A 20,224-nucleotide genomic window follows, 5' to 3' on the forward strand; every position below is an offset into this window, starting at 1 on the left:
AGAGCGCACTCAAGTGTTGCGATCGCGAAGAGTCATTTTTAATATTGACAAATGAAAAACAGAACTGAAATGAAGTGATTATTAGAAGAAAAAACAAATATCGTCGCCATGTTGAAAGCTCGATGATATTTTATCAATTCGTGTAATCTTTTTACTTTCTGGAATAAATATTAATTAAAAAAGTTATCAATTATTTATAACCAAATATATTTTGTATTCATTATGGATAATTCATTGTTAGTTTCTAATCTTAGCATATTGGACAAATTATAAGCGCATTGAAATGAACAAATCTGTCTTGGATTAGCTCTACGAGTTCATTCATTTCGAATAAATTCATTTTATTTAGGTTCTGTAAAAAATATTAGAATGGCTGAAAGTACTGGACGAAGAAGTAAGTAACTTTTTTGGTATTTTCTAAATAAAAATTTAAATGGTCTACCCCATTAAAGGGTAGGCTATTATATTGCCATCATATTGTTAATATCTTGTTTTAATGAAAGATTTTAAGCATTTGCTTAATTATTTCCTTAAGCATATAATATTTCCTGTGGTAGAGTACACTAATATTCTATTAGATAATACGTGGCTCAATTTGAATATTATGGGTCAATATAAAGGAGAGGTATAAAGTCATGTTGTAATGAAGTATATTAACCTTGAATTTCCTCATTTTAACGCTATTCACTATAATATAAAGTTATATCCTAGTAAACTGTAGGGCCACATTGTGGGACCTCTGATTTTATTTAGGTTTCCGTTACTTTTCTAATAATAGGGAATTTTCATTCATCATTATTTAAATTGTTGCCATTGTGAATGAGAATGTACAATGTGAATTTTGATTTTAAATCTTTCTCATGGACTTATTCTTAAAGCATTTTTATTTCCAGTGGAAAAGCAAAAATTACAAATATCAATTAAAGAAAAAGATTTAAAAATATGAGTTTTACATGAGATGGCAAAACAAGACCAAAGTCATTGCCCTAAAAGTTCTTTTGTCTTGCTTTATTCCTAAAACATAAAAATGTAAACACAATTAAATTTAATTAAATGAGTATACATTTTTTTGGTGAAATTTTTGTGTTAAAGCTTCTATATCCAGTAGACCAATATCAATTACCCATCATTTATTTTCTAGAGGGAAGAAAGTTATGTACCATTATGTAAGATTGACTTGCTAAATGTAGGTAATTAATAATGAACGAGTGTTAATAGATGCATAGAACAATCAAGTATATTTTTCATTGTAACATTTTATATTTAGTATTTACTATTAAAAATTTTGAGGTAGAATAAATTGAAATATAAATAAATTTAGTATCACTTTTTATTGTGGAATGTAAAGAATTGGCTGCTTTTGTAATTTCTTAAGACTGTCTCATTATTTACAGACTATCCGCGCACCTGGAAAGTCATGAATTATGGTATTGAACAAAATTTGTCATGAAATGTCATGATTTTAACTATTTTTTTAAAAAAAATCATGAAAAGTCATGGATTTAGGTTGCCGAAAAATCTAATTTTTAAAATGGAATTTACTCCCCTCCCCCCAATATCTGAATTTGTAACAAAATCCCCACTCACAGTCATATTTGATTTAAATATAAAATGTTTTTATCGTGTTCTTTAAAAATTATGGTGTTCTTTCAAAAAATGAAAGAAAAAACATAATTTCTAGAGCAAATTATCTTTATTATTTATTTTTATATTATCAACTTAAAATTTTAGCTGAAGGCAAACCAGTCATTGGTGAATTTTTTTATTCCGAAATAAGAAACAGAAAAATCTGGAGTATTTTTTTCTTTCCGATGAACAAAAAGAGTATCTTTATAATGTAATTCTGCCGAAAAAAAGGAAAGAAAATTATTCGCTTTTGTATTTTTTTCAGTTATTTTATTTATTGTTTCAGCTGTTTTATTGTTAACAGTTTTGGTTATACTTATCATTTCAATGAATGTTATTATAATGCTTTTTTAAATTTATTTTTGTGTTTTTGACGGTAAAAAATAGTAACTTCGCTAAGTCATGAATTTGAAAATCTAAACAAGGTGTTGCTAAAATAAGAATAGAGTTTTATTATTCAATAAGTTATGTTGTCTCATTTAAAACACATTTATATATAATTAGACTATTTTTAAGTAAACTCTTAACATTTGACAATTTTTTGAATATATATATTTTTTTTCAGTGTTTCATGAAGATATTTTTGCTGAAGATAATGAAAAGTTTTCTTGGGTATGATAATCTGCATTTTGATTTACAATATTTCTATCTTTTTATAATGAGTTGCTGCGCTTATTCAGGATTTCCTTTTCACTGTTTTATAATTATTTATCTAGACATGTGCATTTTAATCTGAAATTTTTATGAAGTATTAGTATTTATTAGTAAAAGTTATATGTGCTTTAAAAAAAACAATAGAAACATTCTCTTTTGCTTTTAACTGATTGTTTTTTCTTATGATATAAATTTTTAAAAGTTTTATTGGTGGAAATCCTGGTAGCGCTGTGAAACCTGTTAAATATCAATTTCGTTCAATAATAACACCCATCTTTATAAATATTATACGATTCAAGAATCTGGCACCATTGCACGGGTGGCCTAATGGAAAGACTCTCTTAAGAAGATGATGATATAAGGTATGTTTCATTGGGATGGATTTTCAAGTATTCAAACTAATTTTTTTTAAAATTAACATGAGTTTATTTGATAATGTAATATATATAATGGTTTGAATTTTCAAAAAGTTCAATATAAATTTGAATGCTCTTATTTCACCAGTAAACAATATGTAAACAAATGCTTCACAAATAAATATCAAATATATATTTACAAACATTTAATATTGAACAGAATTAAATCTTTAAAGGTTCCATTAGTTGTTTGAAAATAAATTATATAGGTAGTATTTTAAAATATATATTTTTATTTAAAATAAGTTTTAAAGTAATGGCAATTAATTTTTATATTGTCATATACACAATGTGAACTTGTAGATTGGTTTTGTCATGGTATATGCGAGATAGGTTTTGCCATCAAATAAAATTAATATTACTGATCTAAACATTTTAACAGAATTTTCTTATAAATGGAAACCATTATTGCCCTAAAATAATAAGTATGGTTAAATGATAATTATTTTGAATAGCTTAAATATTTAAAACACCTAGATTATTAGCATAACTGTGAATGTAAATTTAGATAGAATTGTACACACCTGGAATATCAGGAATACAGTGAAAAGACAGGGGAAAACCTGGAAATCGATTGACGAATTTATGATCACTAGTTAGATTATTGAGATTCGTTTTTTATGCGTTAGCATTTCTAAGAATGTGAGATAGCAATTAAATATGTGTGATTTAGAAAACTTCACATCTTAAAAAAAGAAAAGAAAAAAATACATATTTTTATTGATGAAAATATATTATAATGAAAATATATTTCATCATACTTAACATTCTTTAGTTTTTTAAATGTCATTCAACCTATCAGAAAAATTGTATTAAATTGACATCAATTTTTTCTATTCCTTGTTTTTTTTCATTGAATAATAAATCAAGTAGTTGTTCATTCTATAATATGTCAAGTAACAAGTAAAGGTAGCTTTATTTGCTGCACTTTGTACAGACAATAAGATAAAATAGAAACCTGAGGTTTTCTGAGCTGAAATATCTGAAATTGTTCATATCCGTTTCATGTGCATTCTAAATTTTATATATTTTAAAATACATAGCTTACTTTTGAAACCTATATAGATTCATTTGTCTGAATTTCAGTCTTCGAAATATACAAATAAAAGTAACAATTAAATATTATTTACAATGAAAAATGATCTATTCTATGTCATTTTAAATTATCTAAAAAAAAATTGTTGTTTTAGGATTATTTATTTTTAATGTTATATTTAGTTTTTGTATTCCTAGCTTTTGTATGAAAAAGTATCCTAGTTTTATGTAGGTTTAGTGAAAATTTTGCTTTCATTGAATTTCTAATTATATAAATTTAGAGTCATAAATCTCTTGATGAATTCATTTAAAGAAATATATCTTTAGTTTAAAATTATATTTTTTATGTTATGATTCTATTAAAATAAAAACCCAAAAAGTCTTCTTGATCTGATCATTTTTGATTTGTAAATGTACAGAACTGAGAACATTCCCATCTTTCCATTCAAGACTTTGCTACCACTTAAAAGTTTATAGAAGTAAGTATTAAAATTCCTGTAGTTTTTAATAAAAGATAAAAAAACAAAACTCAGAATAAAAAAGTTTCATTTTTTTAAAGTTATATGCAAAAAATCAAAGGACTATCTTAGTTTGCTTCTTTATTCAAAACTTCACCTTTATGTTTTATTTCATTAATTTTCTATTAAATAATTTAAACACTAATGAAGTAATACATATAATTTTACTTTTTTTCCGCGAAATTTTTCACTTCAAATGCAATTAAAACTGAAGTCATCTGTTAATTTTTTTTTAGCTTATTCTTTATGTGTAGTTGCATCAACATTTCATTGTTTTTTAATAAACCTACCATATTTTAATATTTATATTTCAAGTGAATCTTTAAATTTTAAAAACTCGTAGTCCTACTGTCAATTATTTAATACAAACTAAGGAGTTCTGCAAAAATTTAGTTTTGGATAGTTTAGTTTGAAAAAAAAAATCTTTCTTCACACCTATGTGTTCCAAAATGAGCTTAAATTTTATTTTAAAATATTAAGAATTTAATAATTATATATNTGTTAGGTTTGAAAAAAAATCTTTCTGCACACCTATGTGTTCCAAAATGAGCTTATATTTTATTTAAAAATATTGAGAATTTAATAAATATATGTTTAAGTACTAATCAAAAAGTAATTTGCATTTTGGTGGCATATGACTTTTGATGTTGAACTTCGTCCAGGATTCAGTACTTATCAGTTTATGCCAGCATACTGTGTATGTGTGGGTTTTTTTCTCGTTAATTTTTAAGACTTGCTTCGATTTAAAAAAGAACAGTTACAAAATATGTTCAGTTCTTTTATTTCATGTAGTTTGCAAAAATGCCAGACGTGAAGATAAAGACAATGTTTCATTATGTTAAGAAGAACTTGGTATTAATGACTTAGTTCCCACAACATCTTTGATAAGTATAAAATGAAAAAATTTTAAAAAGAAAAATATTTGGTTTTCAATTGTAAATATAAAGTGTTTTCGATCTTTTTACAGTGAGATGTTGCTTTCTCAATAGCAAACTTTAATAAACTTCTAATAAACTTCTCAACTATTTAAAAAAAGAAGAAAAAAAATTTTCTTCAGATTTTTATAAAACTTATATAGAATGTTAAAATTGCAATGCATTATTTGTTAAGCATCATTTGCTGTACTATAATTTATAAAGGTAAATTCTGAATTACCATTACAATAAAATTATTTTGAGAACTATACTACAAATAATTAGAATACACACTGTCAATGGACATATTTACTTGGAGAAAGGTTTAATTCTTTAATATACTATGTGGTCCGATTTTAATTTTGGAGGAATATTGAAGATAATTTCAAATATTCGATTAAGGTATCTCTTCTGTTATTCAAGCTTGAAAAATAAATAAATAAATGAAATATAATGAAAATAACAACAAAAAAAATTAAGAAAAAAAATATCTCAGCAAAAACTGCTGTTAAAATAGTGAGTACGTGCAATTTGTTTCATAATTGTTTACTTTATCTGTTTATCTTCATTGTTTTAGTAGTTTTTTGTATCAGTTATTGAGGAAGCTTTATTTTTTTCAAGATAGCTTTAAGAAATGATCTTATTTAATTACATAAATTTATTCTACTTTTTATTTTTAGCAACCATTAGGTAGAACAGTGAACCCTGTGACAAATGATGTTACTAATTATAATGTCCATGCTGGGGGAAGAGGCAAAGATTCAAGCAATAGTCCTAGCAGTGAAGAAGATTCATTCTACAAAGTTGATTCCAATTCTTTGAAAAGAAGTTTCCGGAAGCGATCTTCCAGTGCAAGTGATGGGAACATAGCAGAAGATACTTCCTCATCTCAGAAACCTATTCAAGCTAGCGTTCCTCATGAGAGAGTATTGCTATCCATTTATGATGATGATGCTCGAAGTGGAAGTCCCAGTGGCATTTTTGAGAAAAAAGATTTGGCTTTTCAATCATCATTCAAAAAAGATTTTGACAACCTGCAAAGTAAAGGTTTTGGAAACAACTCACTACATACAGAACTTGAGGCAGTTCGCACAATTACTAATCAAGATGATCATTCTAAAGAGCGCAACAATAGCAATAGATCTTTTTCACCTTGTGCAGATCTGAAAAAAGAGAAATATAAAAACTATAGATCTAGGAGCCGAAGCAGCAGCAGAGGATTTGTCGGATCTAAGTCAAGGAGCGGTAGTAAAGAAGAAAGAAATGGCAGTCGAAATCGAAGTAGAGATAGAAACTTTGGCAAGTGAGTATATAATATTGAAGTTTAGTTATTTAGCATAGGGGCAATTTCAGGGCAAGGTCAACCAGATGACTAAAATTTTAAACTTAATATTTTTAGGCAAACAAGGTATCATTTTCAAATCATCATTTTAAACCGTTACAGGAGCCATGCTAAGGACTTCAAACTATTGGTCAATGAATTAGCCAAATTTCAAAATTCTTAGCTCAAGACAAATCTTAAAAAAAATGTGAAGATTTTTTTGCCTTATAAAACTTTAAAACAAAATTAGGTATAAATTGAGTTATTTTATAAAATGCAAATTCAATTCAAAAGTTATTTTGCAGTTGGGAAGGAGTAAATGAGCAATGAATGGGACAGGAGTGATTGTACTCCGTAGGTACGCAGGAATTCCGGTTTTTACGTGTAATTTTTTCGGGTTCAAAAGCTAGAAGCAGTGCATGCGAGTTTTGCGCGAATATCATGGAATTCCACATAGCTCAAGACAATGGGTTCCGCGAATCAAAACTTATAACAACCCAATGAACCCAATTTTGAAGATTTTGCTAAATCCTGTTAACCAGACATTTTCATACATTCTTTCGCCGATTACTTAAAGAATTATGTCCTACGCAATTCCTTTTCAATTTGATTGATTTTATTTTCGCTATTTTGAATATGTGGTATAGCCAATGCAATCTGCAATGCAATTGAATCTGCTAATATCTAGAATCTTATTCACTCAATTTTAATATCAAACATTGATTTTCACATTTACCTGATTTAAAAACTACGCTTTGAGATTCGTATTCACTTGATTTAAGAATCCAATATCATGATTTGTATTTACGTGTTTTTAAATCCCAGCGTTGCGATACATACTCACACGAGTTTAAAATTCAAGGCAGCGATTCGTATTCACACGTTTTTAAAATCTAATTTTGCAATTTGTATTCACACATTTGTAATATCAAACATTGATTTTTGACTTTTTATATGTGATTCAAAAACTGCGTATTGCGATTCGTATTCCCGCGATCTAGTGATTCGCATTTGAACAATTCAATATCGCAAGTTGTATTTTTGCTTTTAAAATTCCAATATCGCGATTGATATTCACACATTTTTTTAAAAATCTAATATTGCGATTCTTGTTAGAAATAATCTTCTTCTTGAATTAGTTACTCTAAAGGTGTGATATATTTTGCATTAGAAGGTAATTTAATTATAAATGTTAATTCAAAAAATTTTGTTAAATATGAAAGATATATGATATATAAATTGATATCTATTTTTTGCTCATAAAAATTTCAGGGTTTTTGACTTTGTGTCACAATTACCCTTGATGGGAGAGGGTGAAAAATGTAGATGTTTTATTGCTTTTAAGGAAAAAATTAGGAATAGGTTAGGGCTCATTTTTTGATAACTTGTTAGACTAGAGCAATGATATAAACCTAAAGCAACATATTTTTGTTCTTTATTGTGTATTCTATTCCCTAAAAAACCTATTGTCTGCAAAAATAGTTGGATGATAATATGCATCTTGCTACCATTTGATCTGTGTTACTGACACAAACTAGGAAAAATTAAAAAAAAAATAATAAATAAATTCATCCGGCATTGAACATAGTAATCTTTATTGTACGGTAGTTTGCATCATTCTTGCATAATCTCTCTTGTTGCTTATATTATCTGGGCTAAATATAATTCTAATAGGTTCTGCTATGTATCAAACGGAAATTACTGTAATTGAATGAAAAATCATTCATTCTAAAGAATTCCCTTTAACCTTTTTCAGGTTTGAGGGTAACATAAATTTTTTCGGTTGAAAAAATCATTCGCCAATATTTATGCCAAAACAAAATTTTCCTTGCCGAATTTACAATTTCATCGTATTTGGCTAGGTAGTGAATGCCTAGCACAGGACCTGCATTTATCAATTCACTGCGAGATATAGAACTTTTTTTAATCAATTTAGATCTGCTATACTCTGTTTCCAAAACACAACTGCCGGTTTTCTAATTTCGTTTGACCACTTTTTTTTGTAGTAATTTTCTTAGTCATATGATGTACCGACGGTTTTGCTACCAATGTATTGTTATTCCAGTTATTGTCAGTTCTTTGAATTTCTTTTGGTTATTAATTATTTGGTGTTTTTGAGAATTTTTCTTATTGAATCATTTTTTAATTTGCATTTGCTCTCTTTTTTAAAATAAATATCCATTGTTTTTTTAGACATTTTTATTTTTTCCCCTTAATTATGAAACAAGCTATAAGGCAAAAGCAATTTTATGTATCTTTGATATTTAGAACAAATTTATTAATACGTTGAGTGCCCCATTTCCATTTAGGTCACATTAGTCACTGGTAACTGATAGTGTAAAATGTAATATAAAACTAGACAAAATCCTAGCAGGTAAAGGACAGCATTTTATCAGTCTCCAAAAAAAAAAGAAGAAAAAAAGGCATATATCATCCAAATTGTGAAGGAAAAATGAATTAATTTGGGTAAGAGGTACCTAAAAAAATTTTAATATTTTTCTAGTAATAATTTTTTGCTAGTAATTATTTTTATTAAAAATTGTTTATTTTTAACTAATGGTTAGCTGATAGTATACATTTTTGTAATATATTTTATGTTTAAAAGTAAGGCATCAACGAAAGATTAATAAAAGTTATGTCTGGTTTTCATCACAAGAATCTCAGTTATGCTGTAATCTTTTATGTTTTAATTATTTAAATTAATGAATGTTTTTCAATGAATGAAAACTCACCACTAAAGTTGAAATAGTTTTTAATTTTTTTTAATGTTTTGTAGTATTTTAAATCAATATTAATTACTATTAGCATTTCACTGTTCTTTGTTATTTGAATAGAAAGGAACTGCTATACAGATTATGTATTTATTTTTTTGTATCTTGATTACATATATTTGGTTAATTCATTTTCAGGTATTTCAAGGGGCGAAAAAGTCTAAGTCCAGGAAAAAGAAGTCACAGTCCTGACTCACGCAGACGAAGTCGCAGTCCTAATTTTCCTAGGAAGACTCGTAGTCCAGATTCTCGCATGAGAGCTCGTAGTCCAGATTCTCGCAGAAAAAGCCGCAGTCCAGACCTAAAAAGAAGTCGTAGCCCAAATTCTCGAAAGAAAACCCGCAGTCCAGATTCTCGTAGACGAACTCGCAGTCCAGTTTCTCGCAGAAGAAGTCGTAGTAGGGACTCGCGAAGGAGGAGTCATAGTAGAGATGTTCGCAGGCGTAGCCGAAGTAGAGACATTCGTCGACGTAGTCGCAGTCGAAGCTATGAGAGACGCCGCAGGGCCCGTCGAAGTTCAAGCAGAGATAGATATCGAAGAAGGAGACATTCTCGTAGTAGAAGTCGTTCACGTGATAGGGGTAAGGATTCTTTTATGCTGAAATGTTTTAAAAATTTTGCGAAGCTTATTTATCCTTTATAAAGTTTATGAGAGTAAAATGAAATTATTTGTATTGCTGGGTCGTTATTCTGTATTTTCAAGTTGTGTATAAGTTATTATTATAATAATGTCTTACTGCACAATTAGTTAAATTTCATTATTATTATTTTTTATAAACATTTTTGAAAAGTTCTTAAAGGTGCTTATTGATTCTCGTTTTTTAAAAGCCCTTAAAGATGCTTATTGCATTGGGTGTTTTTAAAAAGTGCTTAATTTTCCCTTTTCGAAAATGAGATTTTTTTTCTTTACCATGACGATTTTTGCCATGTATTATGCAAAAGCGTGCTTTTCACATTGTTTTATTCAACGTTTTCACAATTCATTCAACCACAGCATAGCGTATGAAAGCACTAATCATTTTACTTGTTTGATTAAATTCTTGCAAGTTCACTCGTGCGTCTACTGAGCATGGTTCGGTGAGATTATTGCACTCTCATGTGAAACTCTGCTGCATTTTGCAAGATATTCTCCATTTCTGGCTTCATTTTTAACCCTCTGATATCGAAACAAAAAATCTCTTATCGTTTTATAATGGCTAATATAATCAAGAAAAGAGTTCTTTGTCAGAAAATTTTCGTCACGATTCATACATAAAAGCTGCTGATTCAAGAGTGCATTGTCAATGGCGGTAGTAAAGCACCTGAAAATATTGCCCTTCTCTAATAAGGAAAAAGCCAATATGCATTTAATTTATGCATTTGGTTCCAGCAGAACGCAGCACCATCTTATTACGTACGAGAAGTGCGAAACTATCTGGACGTAACGTTTCCAAACCAATGGATTAGGCGAGGTGGTCCTATAGCTTGGCCACCGTGCTCACCAGACCTTTCATGTATCGATTTCTTTTTATGGGGACAGCTGAAGGCTCTTATGTATGAGACTCACATTGAATCTGCAGAATGACTTGTCGCCAAGCTTGCAGCCACTGAGCATATGCGCGTGTAGTTCGCGATATGACTGGTGTGTTTCAGAATGTTCGCCAATCTTTTTTTTTTGTCGTTGCACTGCGTGCATAGCCGCTGCTGGCCATTGTTTTGAATACTTATTGTAATCACATGCCATTAAATTTATTTTTAAAGCTTAATTTCATCGTTCTTTGCGTGCTTTTGCCTCATATAAGAACATAGCTTTTAACGCCCCTAACAGTTTTGCTTTTTGTTTTCGACCATGCATTCTTTGATAAAAATTGTTTGCTTGGGTGTGTACTATCACTTCCTAAAATTTTGTCCATCTTTTTAGAATCACCCTGTATATGTGCCCCTTTTATGAAAATAATTAAGATCTATCCTTTAAAAACACTGCCTTTTTATTTTACTTTTTTTAGTAAAAGGTTATTTTAACCACCTGTTTCAATGAAAAGTTTTATTAATTTTTTGTAAGATTTTTCTTTTGAGGTCCAATTCTATAGTTAAAATTCACATGTTATTCTGCCCCCGAAAGAGGACTTCCAATAGTATGGATTAAATTTTTTGAAGATATTGTACTATTAGATCAGATTATTAACCAGATTTGAGATAAAGTATGTTTTTTGCAAAAACATTAAAAAGAACGGAAGGTATTTAATGTCTAGAAATGAACAGTACAATTCTTTAGCAATAAGTCTTAGATTAAATTTAAACACATGAAATTTAATGGAGTATAAAAAAGTTCAAAGTTTCCCTTCATATTTACTCTTTTAAAAAATTACTTTTTTTTATTTTACTTTTATACATAATGTAAAAATCTATTTAACCTATTATAATGTTTTATTTTTAAATGTATTGTCTTAGTTTCTTGATAAATATAAATATGCATTCTTACATCTATTTAAATTTTGTATAGTTATTATTTTTAGTTTACATATTCTATTTAAAAGAAAATTAATTCACTGTTTAGATAATAATTACACATTGGAAAATTAAATTAGTAATTCCTAATAAATTAATACTGATTACTATTACAAATACTTTGTTAGGATTATTCTCAACTGGTTAAACTTTTATTAGTTTTTTTTTTTAAGAGAGGGTATATTAATGAATGTTTTAGTAATTGAAAAAAAAACAACCTTTTATTTAAAAATATAAATGTAATTTTATTAAAAATTTAATGGTTTAATGTAAGTGTATGTTATAAAGTGTTCATTTCTCATAATTTTCAGTTTAAAATAAGTACAGTTAATAAATTGTTTACCAATAATTACCAATTAATTATTCTTTGTTATTTTACTTTTTTAAAAAAAATATTATACACAGATTGTCTATTAGCTTGCCTTAGATCATTTTCTATAGGCTTTAAATTTTTCAGTTATTTTGATAATGAGTTAGAATTAATGAAATATACACTTAAAATAGTATAAGAGGATAATTTGAAAATTGTGAGTTAAATTCAGTTATTATATATTACAGGATGCGTAGCGTTTGTAAAAAGTACTTAAAGGTGCTTTTTTGGGATTTCGTTTTTTAAAAGCTTTTAAAGGTGCTTTTTATCCGGAAAATTTTTTTTCCCCCTTCAGTGACATCTGGTGGATCCCATGCATTTCACGAAAAATGGGGAGTTTGCTACGTAATCATTCACGCGGACTTATTGTCGTACCCACGTTATGACTTGCGCATGCGCGCATACTTGAAACCTAAACCCGAGTGCTCCAATTCGGGTAGAGAAAATGATCCTTATGAAATGTTTTTCTTTTTAATTTATTTTAGTTTTGTTCTTGTTTATTTTATTTTACTCCTAACACTTTTTTTGACGTAGGGGGTAAGGGTACTTTTGTTCTGAGTTCAGGGTCAAGTTGAATTCACTCGGTGATGTGGGAAAGTACTGATTGTTTCGATTTACGCCCGTTTCTTTTTGGGTTTTTTTTTTAACGCTGAAACTGTTTCTAAAAAGTTTTTGTTTTTCAATAATATCATTGATTGAATATGAATTTTTTGAGTGCTTGAAAATTTTTGTAAAGTGCTTGAAAAGTTTTTAAAAAGTGCTTATTTTTGATTCAAAGATTTGGCTACGCACCCTGTATTACATATTTTGATAAAATTTAATGGAGTGAGTGAGTGCCCTTTAATGTGAAAAGACACCCTGCCTTTTTTTTTATTCCTATGGAGAACTCTGGTTATGCAAATTAGATAGCTGCTGGATGCCTATCTCTTGCCCTTCTCTTCTTCTAAGTGACCTTCTGTTCAGTGTCTAACATGTGTGATCAGATGGATCTGTTCTGTAGTATCCTGAAGGGTTCAATACAGGGAGAATGCTGTGATTTCCTCTACTGGTATCATGCAGATAAATGCACAGTGGTACACTCTTCTCTATTAATATCTGGAACTTCAGTTTAACAAGGGAAGTAAACATCTCCGAAATTTTTATTAAAACAAAGCTTAAATTTAAGAAGATGTTTGATAACCTTGGATAGTGTAAACATTAGCCACATAATCTGACCTTAGTGTAAAATAGCAGGGCTGCCATTGGAGACTAAAAAGGCTACTAAAACGACTATTTTAAAGCAATAGCAACTATTGCGACTATTTTAGTAGAAATGATTAAAAACAACTAATTTGCAATGATTTGCTTAAAATCGGCGACTTTTTTTAAGCCAAAGCGACTAAAATGAAGAATAGCTTCATGAGTTTCCCCCTTCCCCCACTTTTTTTGCCGCGCTTTCGTTTTATCCTAACTTTATTATTTCTCACTGTTTGATGTCAAAGCATGACAGACATATTTAACCAATCAGACTGATGGAATTGGAATTCGCTCTACGTGACTGCTCCTCCTGCTTCAGAAAGCTAATGTAATATCTCTGAGGATTAAGTTTTTCCCCCTCTTTTAATTTGAACGAAGTAGCAAAATTAGAAAAATTGTCTTTAATTGCACAAAATGTGTCGTTAATTTTTTTAGAGCTATTTAGAATAGAAAAAAAGGTTCATGGTGATATTCGTTTTGTCGAGTTGTGATCGTAATTTTTTTGATAAGCATTAAAATTTGGAAATGCGTCAGTTATGAATAATAAATAAAATAAAATGGAATTAAATTGCAATATTTATTTTTTTAATCTCTAAACTAAGCAGCTGCAAATTAGAACCGAGAAAAGAAATTCCAAGTTTCAAATTCAACTGTTCTGTAACAGATAAAAATAAAACTCCCTGTTTTTATGCGTAGTGTGAAAGAATATATTGTTGGAAAATCCACAAATGAACATTTTTTGTAAAATATAAGTATCTAAATGCATGTTATTTGAATTTTATGCTATTACAGCACAAATAATTAAAATTATATTAGAGGAGGATATGATGTTAGCAACTATTTTATATATCTTTTAGACTATTTAGGAGACTTTTTTTCATATATGATGCAACTAAAGCAACTATTTTTCTTCTTTTCATCCAGTGGCAGCCCTGAATAGTTCATATGAAATAATAGTTTCAGTTCATTTACTTTAAAAACTGACAAAATCTTCCCAATTTATGCTTATTAGTGGTGTAATGGTTTGACTGTCCGCCTTCTATTAAAGAGGTCTGCATATCAGAGGGGAAGCTTGCATTTTATCTCTACTTTTCTGTTCTAAAAAAGGTTGATATCTGTTTAAAATGTTTTATCCAATTTATAAAATATTTTTTAATTCCAAATAAATTTTTCTAAAAAAATTTAGAATTTTTTTGAAAAAAAAGTTTATATTTATTTTTTAAATAAAATAGAGGGATAATTTAAAAAAGCATGTAATTTAACTTCTAAATTTTAATTTTTTTTAAAATAGCAAGCTAATAAAAATTTTAATTTTTAATTAAAATGTGCAGATTATTTAAAAAAGTTGTAATTTAGAATTAAAATGTTAATTCTTTTGTTTTTAAAAATTTAATTTTGAATTAAATTAATTTACATAAAAAATAATTATTTATAAATTGCTTAAAACTTATTAGATATCAGTCTTTTTTTAGAACTGTAAACATCATACACCATAATTAAACATAAACGCAAAAAGTTATTGCTAGTTTGTAAATAAATGAACTGAAACTTTAATGGAACATATTTTTCCTCATGGGCAGATTATGCAGCTAATTTGTACCTTATCCAAGGTTTTCAAACATGCTTTTCAATTGAAGCTTAACTTTGTTTTAATAGTAATTTTCGAGATGCGTGTTTCCCTCGTAAGTCTGTAAAAATGTGAGGGTACGTAAGAGAGCATAATTGAACCCCTAGCTTTTGGCAGTTGCACTATTTCAATAATGCCATGTTTCTTCCGATAGTGACTATAGTGATTACTACATGTTTCCTGAAGTGCCGTGATTTACAGTCGAGGTTCGTGCATTGGAACTATTTTTGTCATTGAGTCTGTTGTAGCGGTGTTCTACATAGAATTGTGTATTCTATGAACTATTCCTTGTACTTGAGGCATAGTGCTTATCGGTGTTTTATGTCTGGTTCTAGTTCCCTATTTGCTACTAACCTCTCTTGGATACCATTACCATAAAGCTTGTTTCTAAATTCTCTTGTGTTGATGTTAGGGGTAACACAGACGACACAACGAAGTTTTCACTTACAAATATAAATGAAGAATCTTACAAATCATATAATAGTTGCACTTGCATTTTCTAAGTTGTGAATAATTTTTCAACTGGGTCATTTATAGCTTTAAAAATTGAGTTTTCAAGTTGTAAAGCCAGTGTGTAGTGCAAACAAAAGATTTTCATAACAAATTGTTAGAATTTTAAACCTGTTCTTAAATTGCTTAATTTTTGATGTTGTACCTTAATTAAAGAAAAGTAATTCATTTTTAGGATCATCCAATCGCAAACCAGGCTCTCTTCCGCTTTCAACATCTGGAGGTGCTATGACCCCACAAATGGCCTTGCAACAAACTATGGCGGCCATGAGTGCTAAAGCTCAAGCAATGACTGGCATTGCTTTACCTAAATATTACAATCCAGCTGCTGTTAATCCTTTAAAATATGCTGAAACAGTTCAAAAGAGGAAATTACTGTGGCAAACTAAAGAGAAAGAAGAGGTACGTTTTCTAAGCATTTTTTATTAGCTTTTACTTAGTTGATTTCAAGTTTTTAATCGTATTGTTTTCGTTAATAATCATTTTAAATTTATTATATTTTGTCCTGAATGACCTTAAGGCTATTGAAAAATCTTTAAATTACATTATGAAAATGTTTTGCTTTTCTTCCTCAAATTTTTTAAGTTATAAGAGTCAATTTCACTATTTTGTATACTTGGAACGTTACAAACATACTTAGAAAATAACTATCTTCCCTTGTATCAAATTAGCTCTCACGTGATACTTTTCAACCAGTTATGATTCAGGCCTTGTTCGTTCATCAAAAAGTGTTTTCTTGTTTTGAATGTAATTCCGTATTGCCTCAATAGCAGTAGAACAGATAATTTATCCTTATTTTGAGAGTTTCCCTACATTATTAAGCGACATAACATTTTAACAAAATGTACCTTTTTTAATAACCAAGCCTGGTTTTTTTTTTAAAGTTTAATTATTTATATGAATAGTATTAGTTTGAAAAGACTTAGTCTTTAACCTAAGTTTGGACAATTTAATTATGTGGGTTTTACTAGCACTATTAATTAAAATGAAACTACGTTAGATCAAGAATCCAAATCTTTTGGTTTTTCAAAGTGATTATTTTAAAATCTAAATTCTGAGCACCCACAAATTGGAAGTGCCAGAATAAGAAATTATAAATCAAGACAGAGACAATATTTTTTAAAATCAGAAATTTGATGACTCTCTTGATATTGTTAAACTTAATCCCTGATACTGCATTCTGGTATTGTTTTAAAATTAAAACTCTATGTTTAAATAAATAAAAAAGTAATTTGTCCTTTATTGAACCATTAGTACTAAAATTTACCTTTGTTTTAAATGAAACTTTTTTTTCTTTCATCATTCCATTATTTTTTTAATTATTATTAATATAAAATATTGCTTTAAGTAATTTGCATTAAAATTTATATTGATTCAAATGATTTAAGGAAAAAAAGAAGAGAAATATTTATATAAAATTTAATTGACAATGTTATAAATTATATACAGTAGAACAATGATAGTTATTAAATTATGCTGAAACATATTTTTATATTACTGACAAGTTAAGGAAGAATGACTCTTTCACAGAGTTAAAATAAAATGTATCATATAAAGTATTCCGTTCTTTTTTATTTTATTTTATTATGTCAGCATATTTTACCCTTTCGCGAGTTTTTTGTTTTGTTTTTTACAGCAGAACAATTTTGGTAGCATTGAGTAGGGCAGTATTATGTATGGTAGTGTCATCTATGTTCTGTGAATGAAAATATCTTCAAAAATATTGGCAGGACTGGTGGGAAAGTCTCCCATTTGACAGAGAACTGTTTCTGTCCCAAAAGATTTTTTTGAAATTTGCTTGGGACATATGTGTCCCTTTAGGTGCAAAAGGGTTAAGGAACCATAAAGGATATTTTTGATTTGTTTATTATAAATGAAATACTGAGATGCTTTTGAATGGTTTAGTTATTTAAATTATTATTTTACATTTTATCTTAAATCTTATTGAAGTAAATACAGGGTGCGTAGCGTTTATAAAAAGTACTTAAAGGTGCTTTTTGGGGGATTTCGTTTTTAAAAGCTTTTAAAGGTGCTTTTTTCAGCTGGCGTTTTTAAAAAGTGCTTTTTTTTCACGAATAAATTTTTTTTCCTTCAGTGATACCTGGTAGATCCCATGCATTTTACGAAAAATGGGGTGTTTGCTACGTAATTATTCACGCGGACTTCGTGTCGTACCCACATTATGNTATATTTTGTTCATTACTCATTAACATTGTTGAACTCACTTTAAAAAGAAAACTCCTACCCTTTGCACTTGTTTTATCATTCATTCCTATGTAGAAGTTACTGATAAGAGATCATTTGATGTCAAAATAGTATTGATGTAAGTGAATATATATATGTAATGAAAACTAATATCTATAAACTAAATGTATTTCTACCTTTTTATATGCATACTAATTATTTAATAATCAGTTAGTAAATTTAAATATTGCAGCTGTTATTTATTAATACAGCACTCAGTTAAAAAATCTTTTAATTAAATTGATAGTTCTTCAAAATAAATATTGTTTTTGAATAAAGTGTTAAAAAAATTATCTTTAATACAGAGATGCAAGTGTTACTACTTTGTACTTCAAAGTCATACTAAAATGTATTCGAAAAATTCAGTTTTTGATGCTAAATTAAAATTGTATAGCTAGCTAATAAGAATAAACTTGTACAATCTTTGATGATAAAACCTGGAATCTGTTGCGCAAATGTTTAGTTATCTATAATGATATTTTTATGAGTTAATTATTTTAATTTCAGGAATACCACAGTTTTTAAAGTATAAATTAAGTTCTCTATATGAGTTTCCCCGTTGTGAATCCTCAGAAACGTAATCCAGATAATTGACTTTCAATAAAATTAGCTTTGGTATTTTGAAAGTTGGACGAAACACAAAACAGAGATTATTATCTGCATGGTGCTCATGAATTTATGAAGCAGGTTTTATTTTTTTCCCCCCTATGATGTATGCATATAAGCACGTAAAGAGCTTTATATTCCAAGTTCGAAAAAATATAGATCATCGTTTTAAAAAATTGTAACAGTATTTTTCTAAGCATTTAAAGTGAGTATTGTTCATCTTCAAAAAACCATTAATATGAAGTTTGTTATTGTTTACTTTCAAATTTTGTGTAACACAGTTTGTTCCTTTGTAGTCAATAATGTGTGATAATAAAAATTGAGTTTTCATTTTCATGTGTCTTGAACATTATTCCATAGTATTTCCATTGTTTATTAACGTAGACTTCTAGTACATCTGGACGAAGAAATCTTCCAGAATGGCAGATTATTTTTCATCTAAGTTTCCTTTTTAAAAAGCAAACAAAATGAGAAAATTGCTGATACGTACCTTCCAAGTCTCTTGTTTACCTTTATATTCTTAAGTTACCTCTATTTGTTAAAAGGAATATTTAAAAAAAAAATTATGGCAAAAACACTTTCTCTCATTCCACAACAAATGGTGCTATTGCCAGTTCCGCAATATGTTGAGTGTTAATAATTTAAGTCAAGTCGTGATGGCTCAGGGGATAGAGCGTTAGTCTTCCTATAAGGTGAACCGGGTTCGAATCTCGGCAATGACTCGTCTATACGAACTCCGCATCCAGCTTGCACCAATTCAGTGCTGACGTAAAATATCTTCAGTGGTAGGCGGATCAACAGTTAAAGAGTCCCCTTGCCATCAGGCTAACAGTGGGAGGTTTTTCTCTCCATGTAACTCAAATCTGGGTTAGTTCCATCAAAAAGTCCTCCATGACAAATTTCTTCCAATACTTGATCCAGGAGTTGCCTGGATTGCGTTCAAAATTACAAGGCTACAGAGTTGAACATTAGTACTCGTAAACCCAAAATTGAATCAGCTGTTCAACGACAGTTATAAAGTAAAATTGTTTGATTATAAATAATTGTTTGAAAAAAATCTTAAAATTTCTTTACATATTTTTTACTTCACTAAATGTTAGTGCTTATATTACTATTTCCAATTTTGAATGTCTCTTTTTAACTTACATGATTATATGTGATGTATCAAAACTTTACTTGTACCCTAAAAAATCTCCATTATTTTATTTCTCCAATGTTGGCAGGTATGCTGATAGTACTACTTTTTAAATAATAATAAATGTTAGAAAACAAGTTGAGAAATATGAAGCCGACTACTGTCTCGTAGTAGGATATGTATAAAAAAGCATTTTCAGCATTCACTTTTAATCTTATTTTAAAGTATTATTTAAAAACTATATAACATTAAGGAAATATGTTGGTTGTTCTCTAAATATTCAAAAATATTGAAATGAAAAAAAATTTCATTTAAATTAAGATGTTATTTTATTAAATGTGTTTGTTTATAAATTTAGAGTTTACCATTTAAGTTTTAATAAATTTATTGAAAATTAATTTTACGGATTTGAAATACGTCTCTGTTTATTATACATGTTATTGTAAAATAAGATATTATGAGATCATAAATATATTTTATTGTTGCATGAACGTGTCTGTAACACATAAAATATTTAAATTGTACTACATTTTTTAATAGAATATTGTTTCATCAAAAAAGTTTTATCTTCTTACATTGTAATAATTGTTAAATTTCATTCAGGTTCTTACTTTTTTTTTAAATTCCAAAGCATTATATTAATTCTTGATAATAGTTTTTAAGAAGTACTTACACTTGTAACTAAGATTTCTTTTCTTTTCTTTAAAAAAATTTACTTCGTATTCGACTCAATAAAATATCATGAGAACTAAAT

The 20,224-nt window shown here is 28.2% G+C and overlaps 1 protein-coding gene across 1 annotated transcript; it reads left to right on the top strand.

Moving 5' to 3' along the window:
- On the top strand, window positions 1–18,669 carry LOC107440599 (arginine/serine-rich coiled-coil protein 2). Its single transcript, XM_043042928.2, has 6 exons — window positions 1–394; window positions 2,192–2,238; window positions 5,844–6,466; window positions 9,394–9,836; window positions 15,661–16,151; window positions 17,665–18,669. Exons 1-5 carry the CDS (start codon window positions 370–372, stop codon window positions 15,912–15,914), a joined length of 1,392 nt encoding a protein of 463 aa, XP_042898862.1. The 5' UTR covers window positions 1–369; the 3' UTR covers window positions 15,915–16,151; window positions 17,665–18,669.
- Window positions 18,670–20,224: the final 1,555 nt, after the last annotated feature.

The sequence above is a fragment of the Parasteatoda tepidariorum genome, chromosome 7, assembly GCF_043381705.1.
Source record: "Parasteatoda tepidariorum isolate YZ-2023 chromosome 7, CAS_Ptep_4.0, whole genome shotgun sequence".
Taxonomy (NCBI): domain Eukaryota; kingdom Metazoa; phylum Arthropoda; class Arachnida; order Araneae; family Theridiidae; genus Parasteatoda; species Parasteatoda tepidariorum.

What these genes read in the sequence shown, in the direction of transcription:
- LOC107440599 (XM_043042928.2), top strand. Translation starts at nt 370, where the DNA reads ATGGCTGAAAGTACTGGACGAAGAA. An exon ending in AGAGATAGAAACTTTGGCAA is followed by an intron (nt 6,467 to 9,393) that starts GTGAGTATATAA and finishes ATTCATTTTCAG; the next exon opens with GTATTTCAAGGGGCGAAAAA. An exon ending in AAGTCGTTCACGTGATAGGG is followed by an intron (nt 9,837 to 15,660) that starts GTAAGGATTCTT and finishes ATTCATTTTTAG; the next exon opens with GATCATCCAATCGCAAACCA.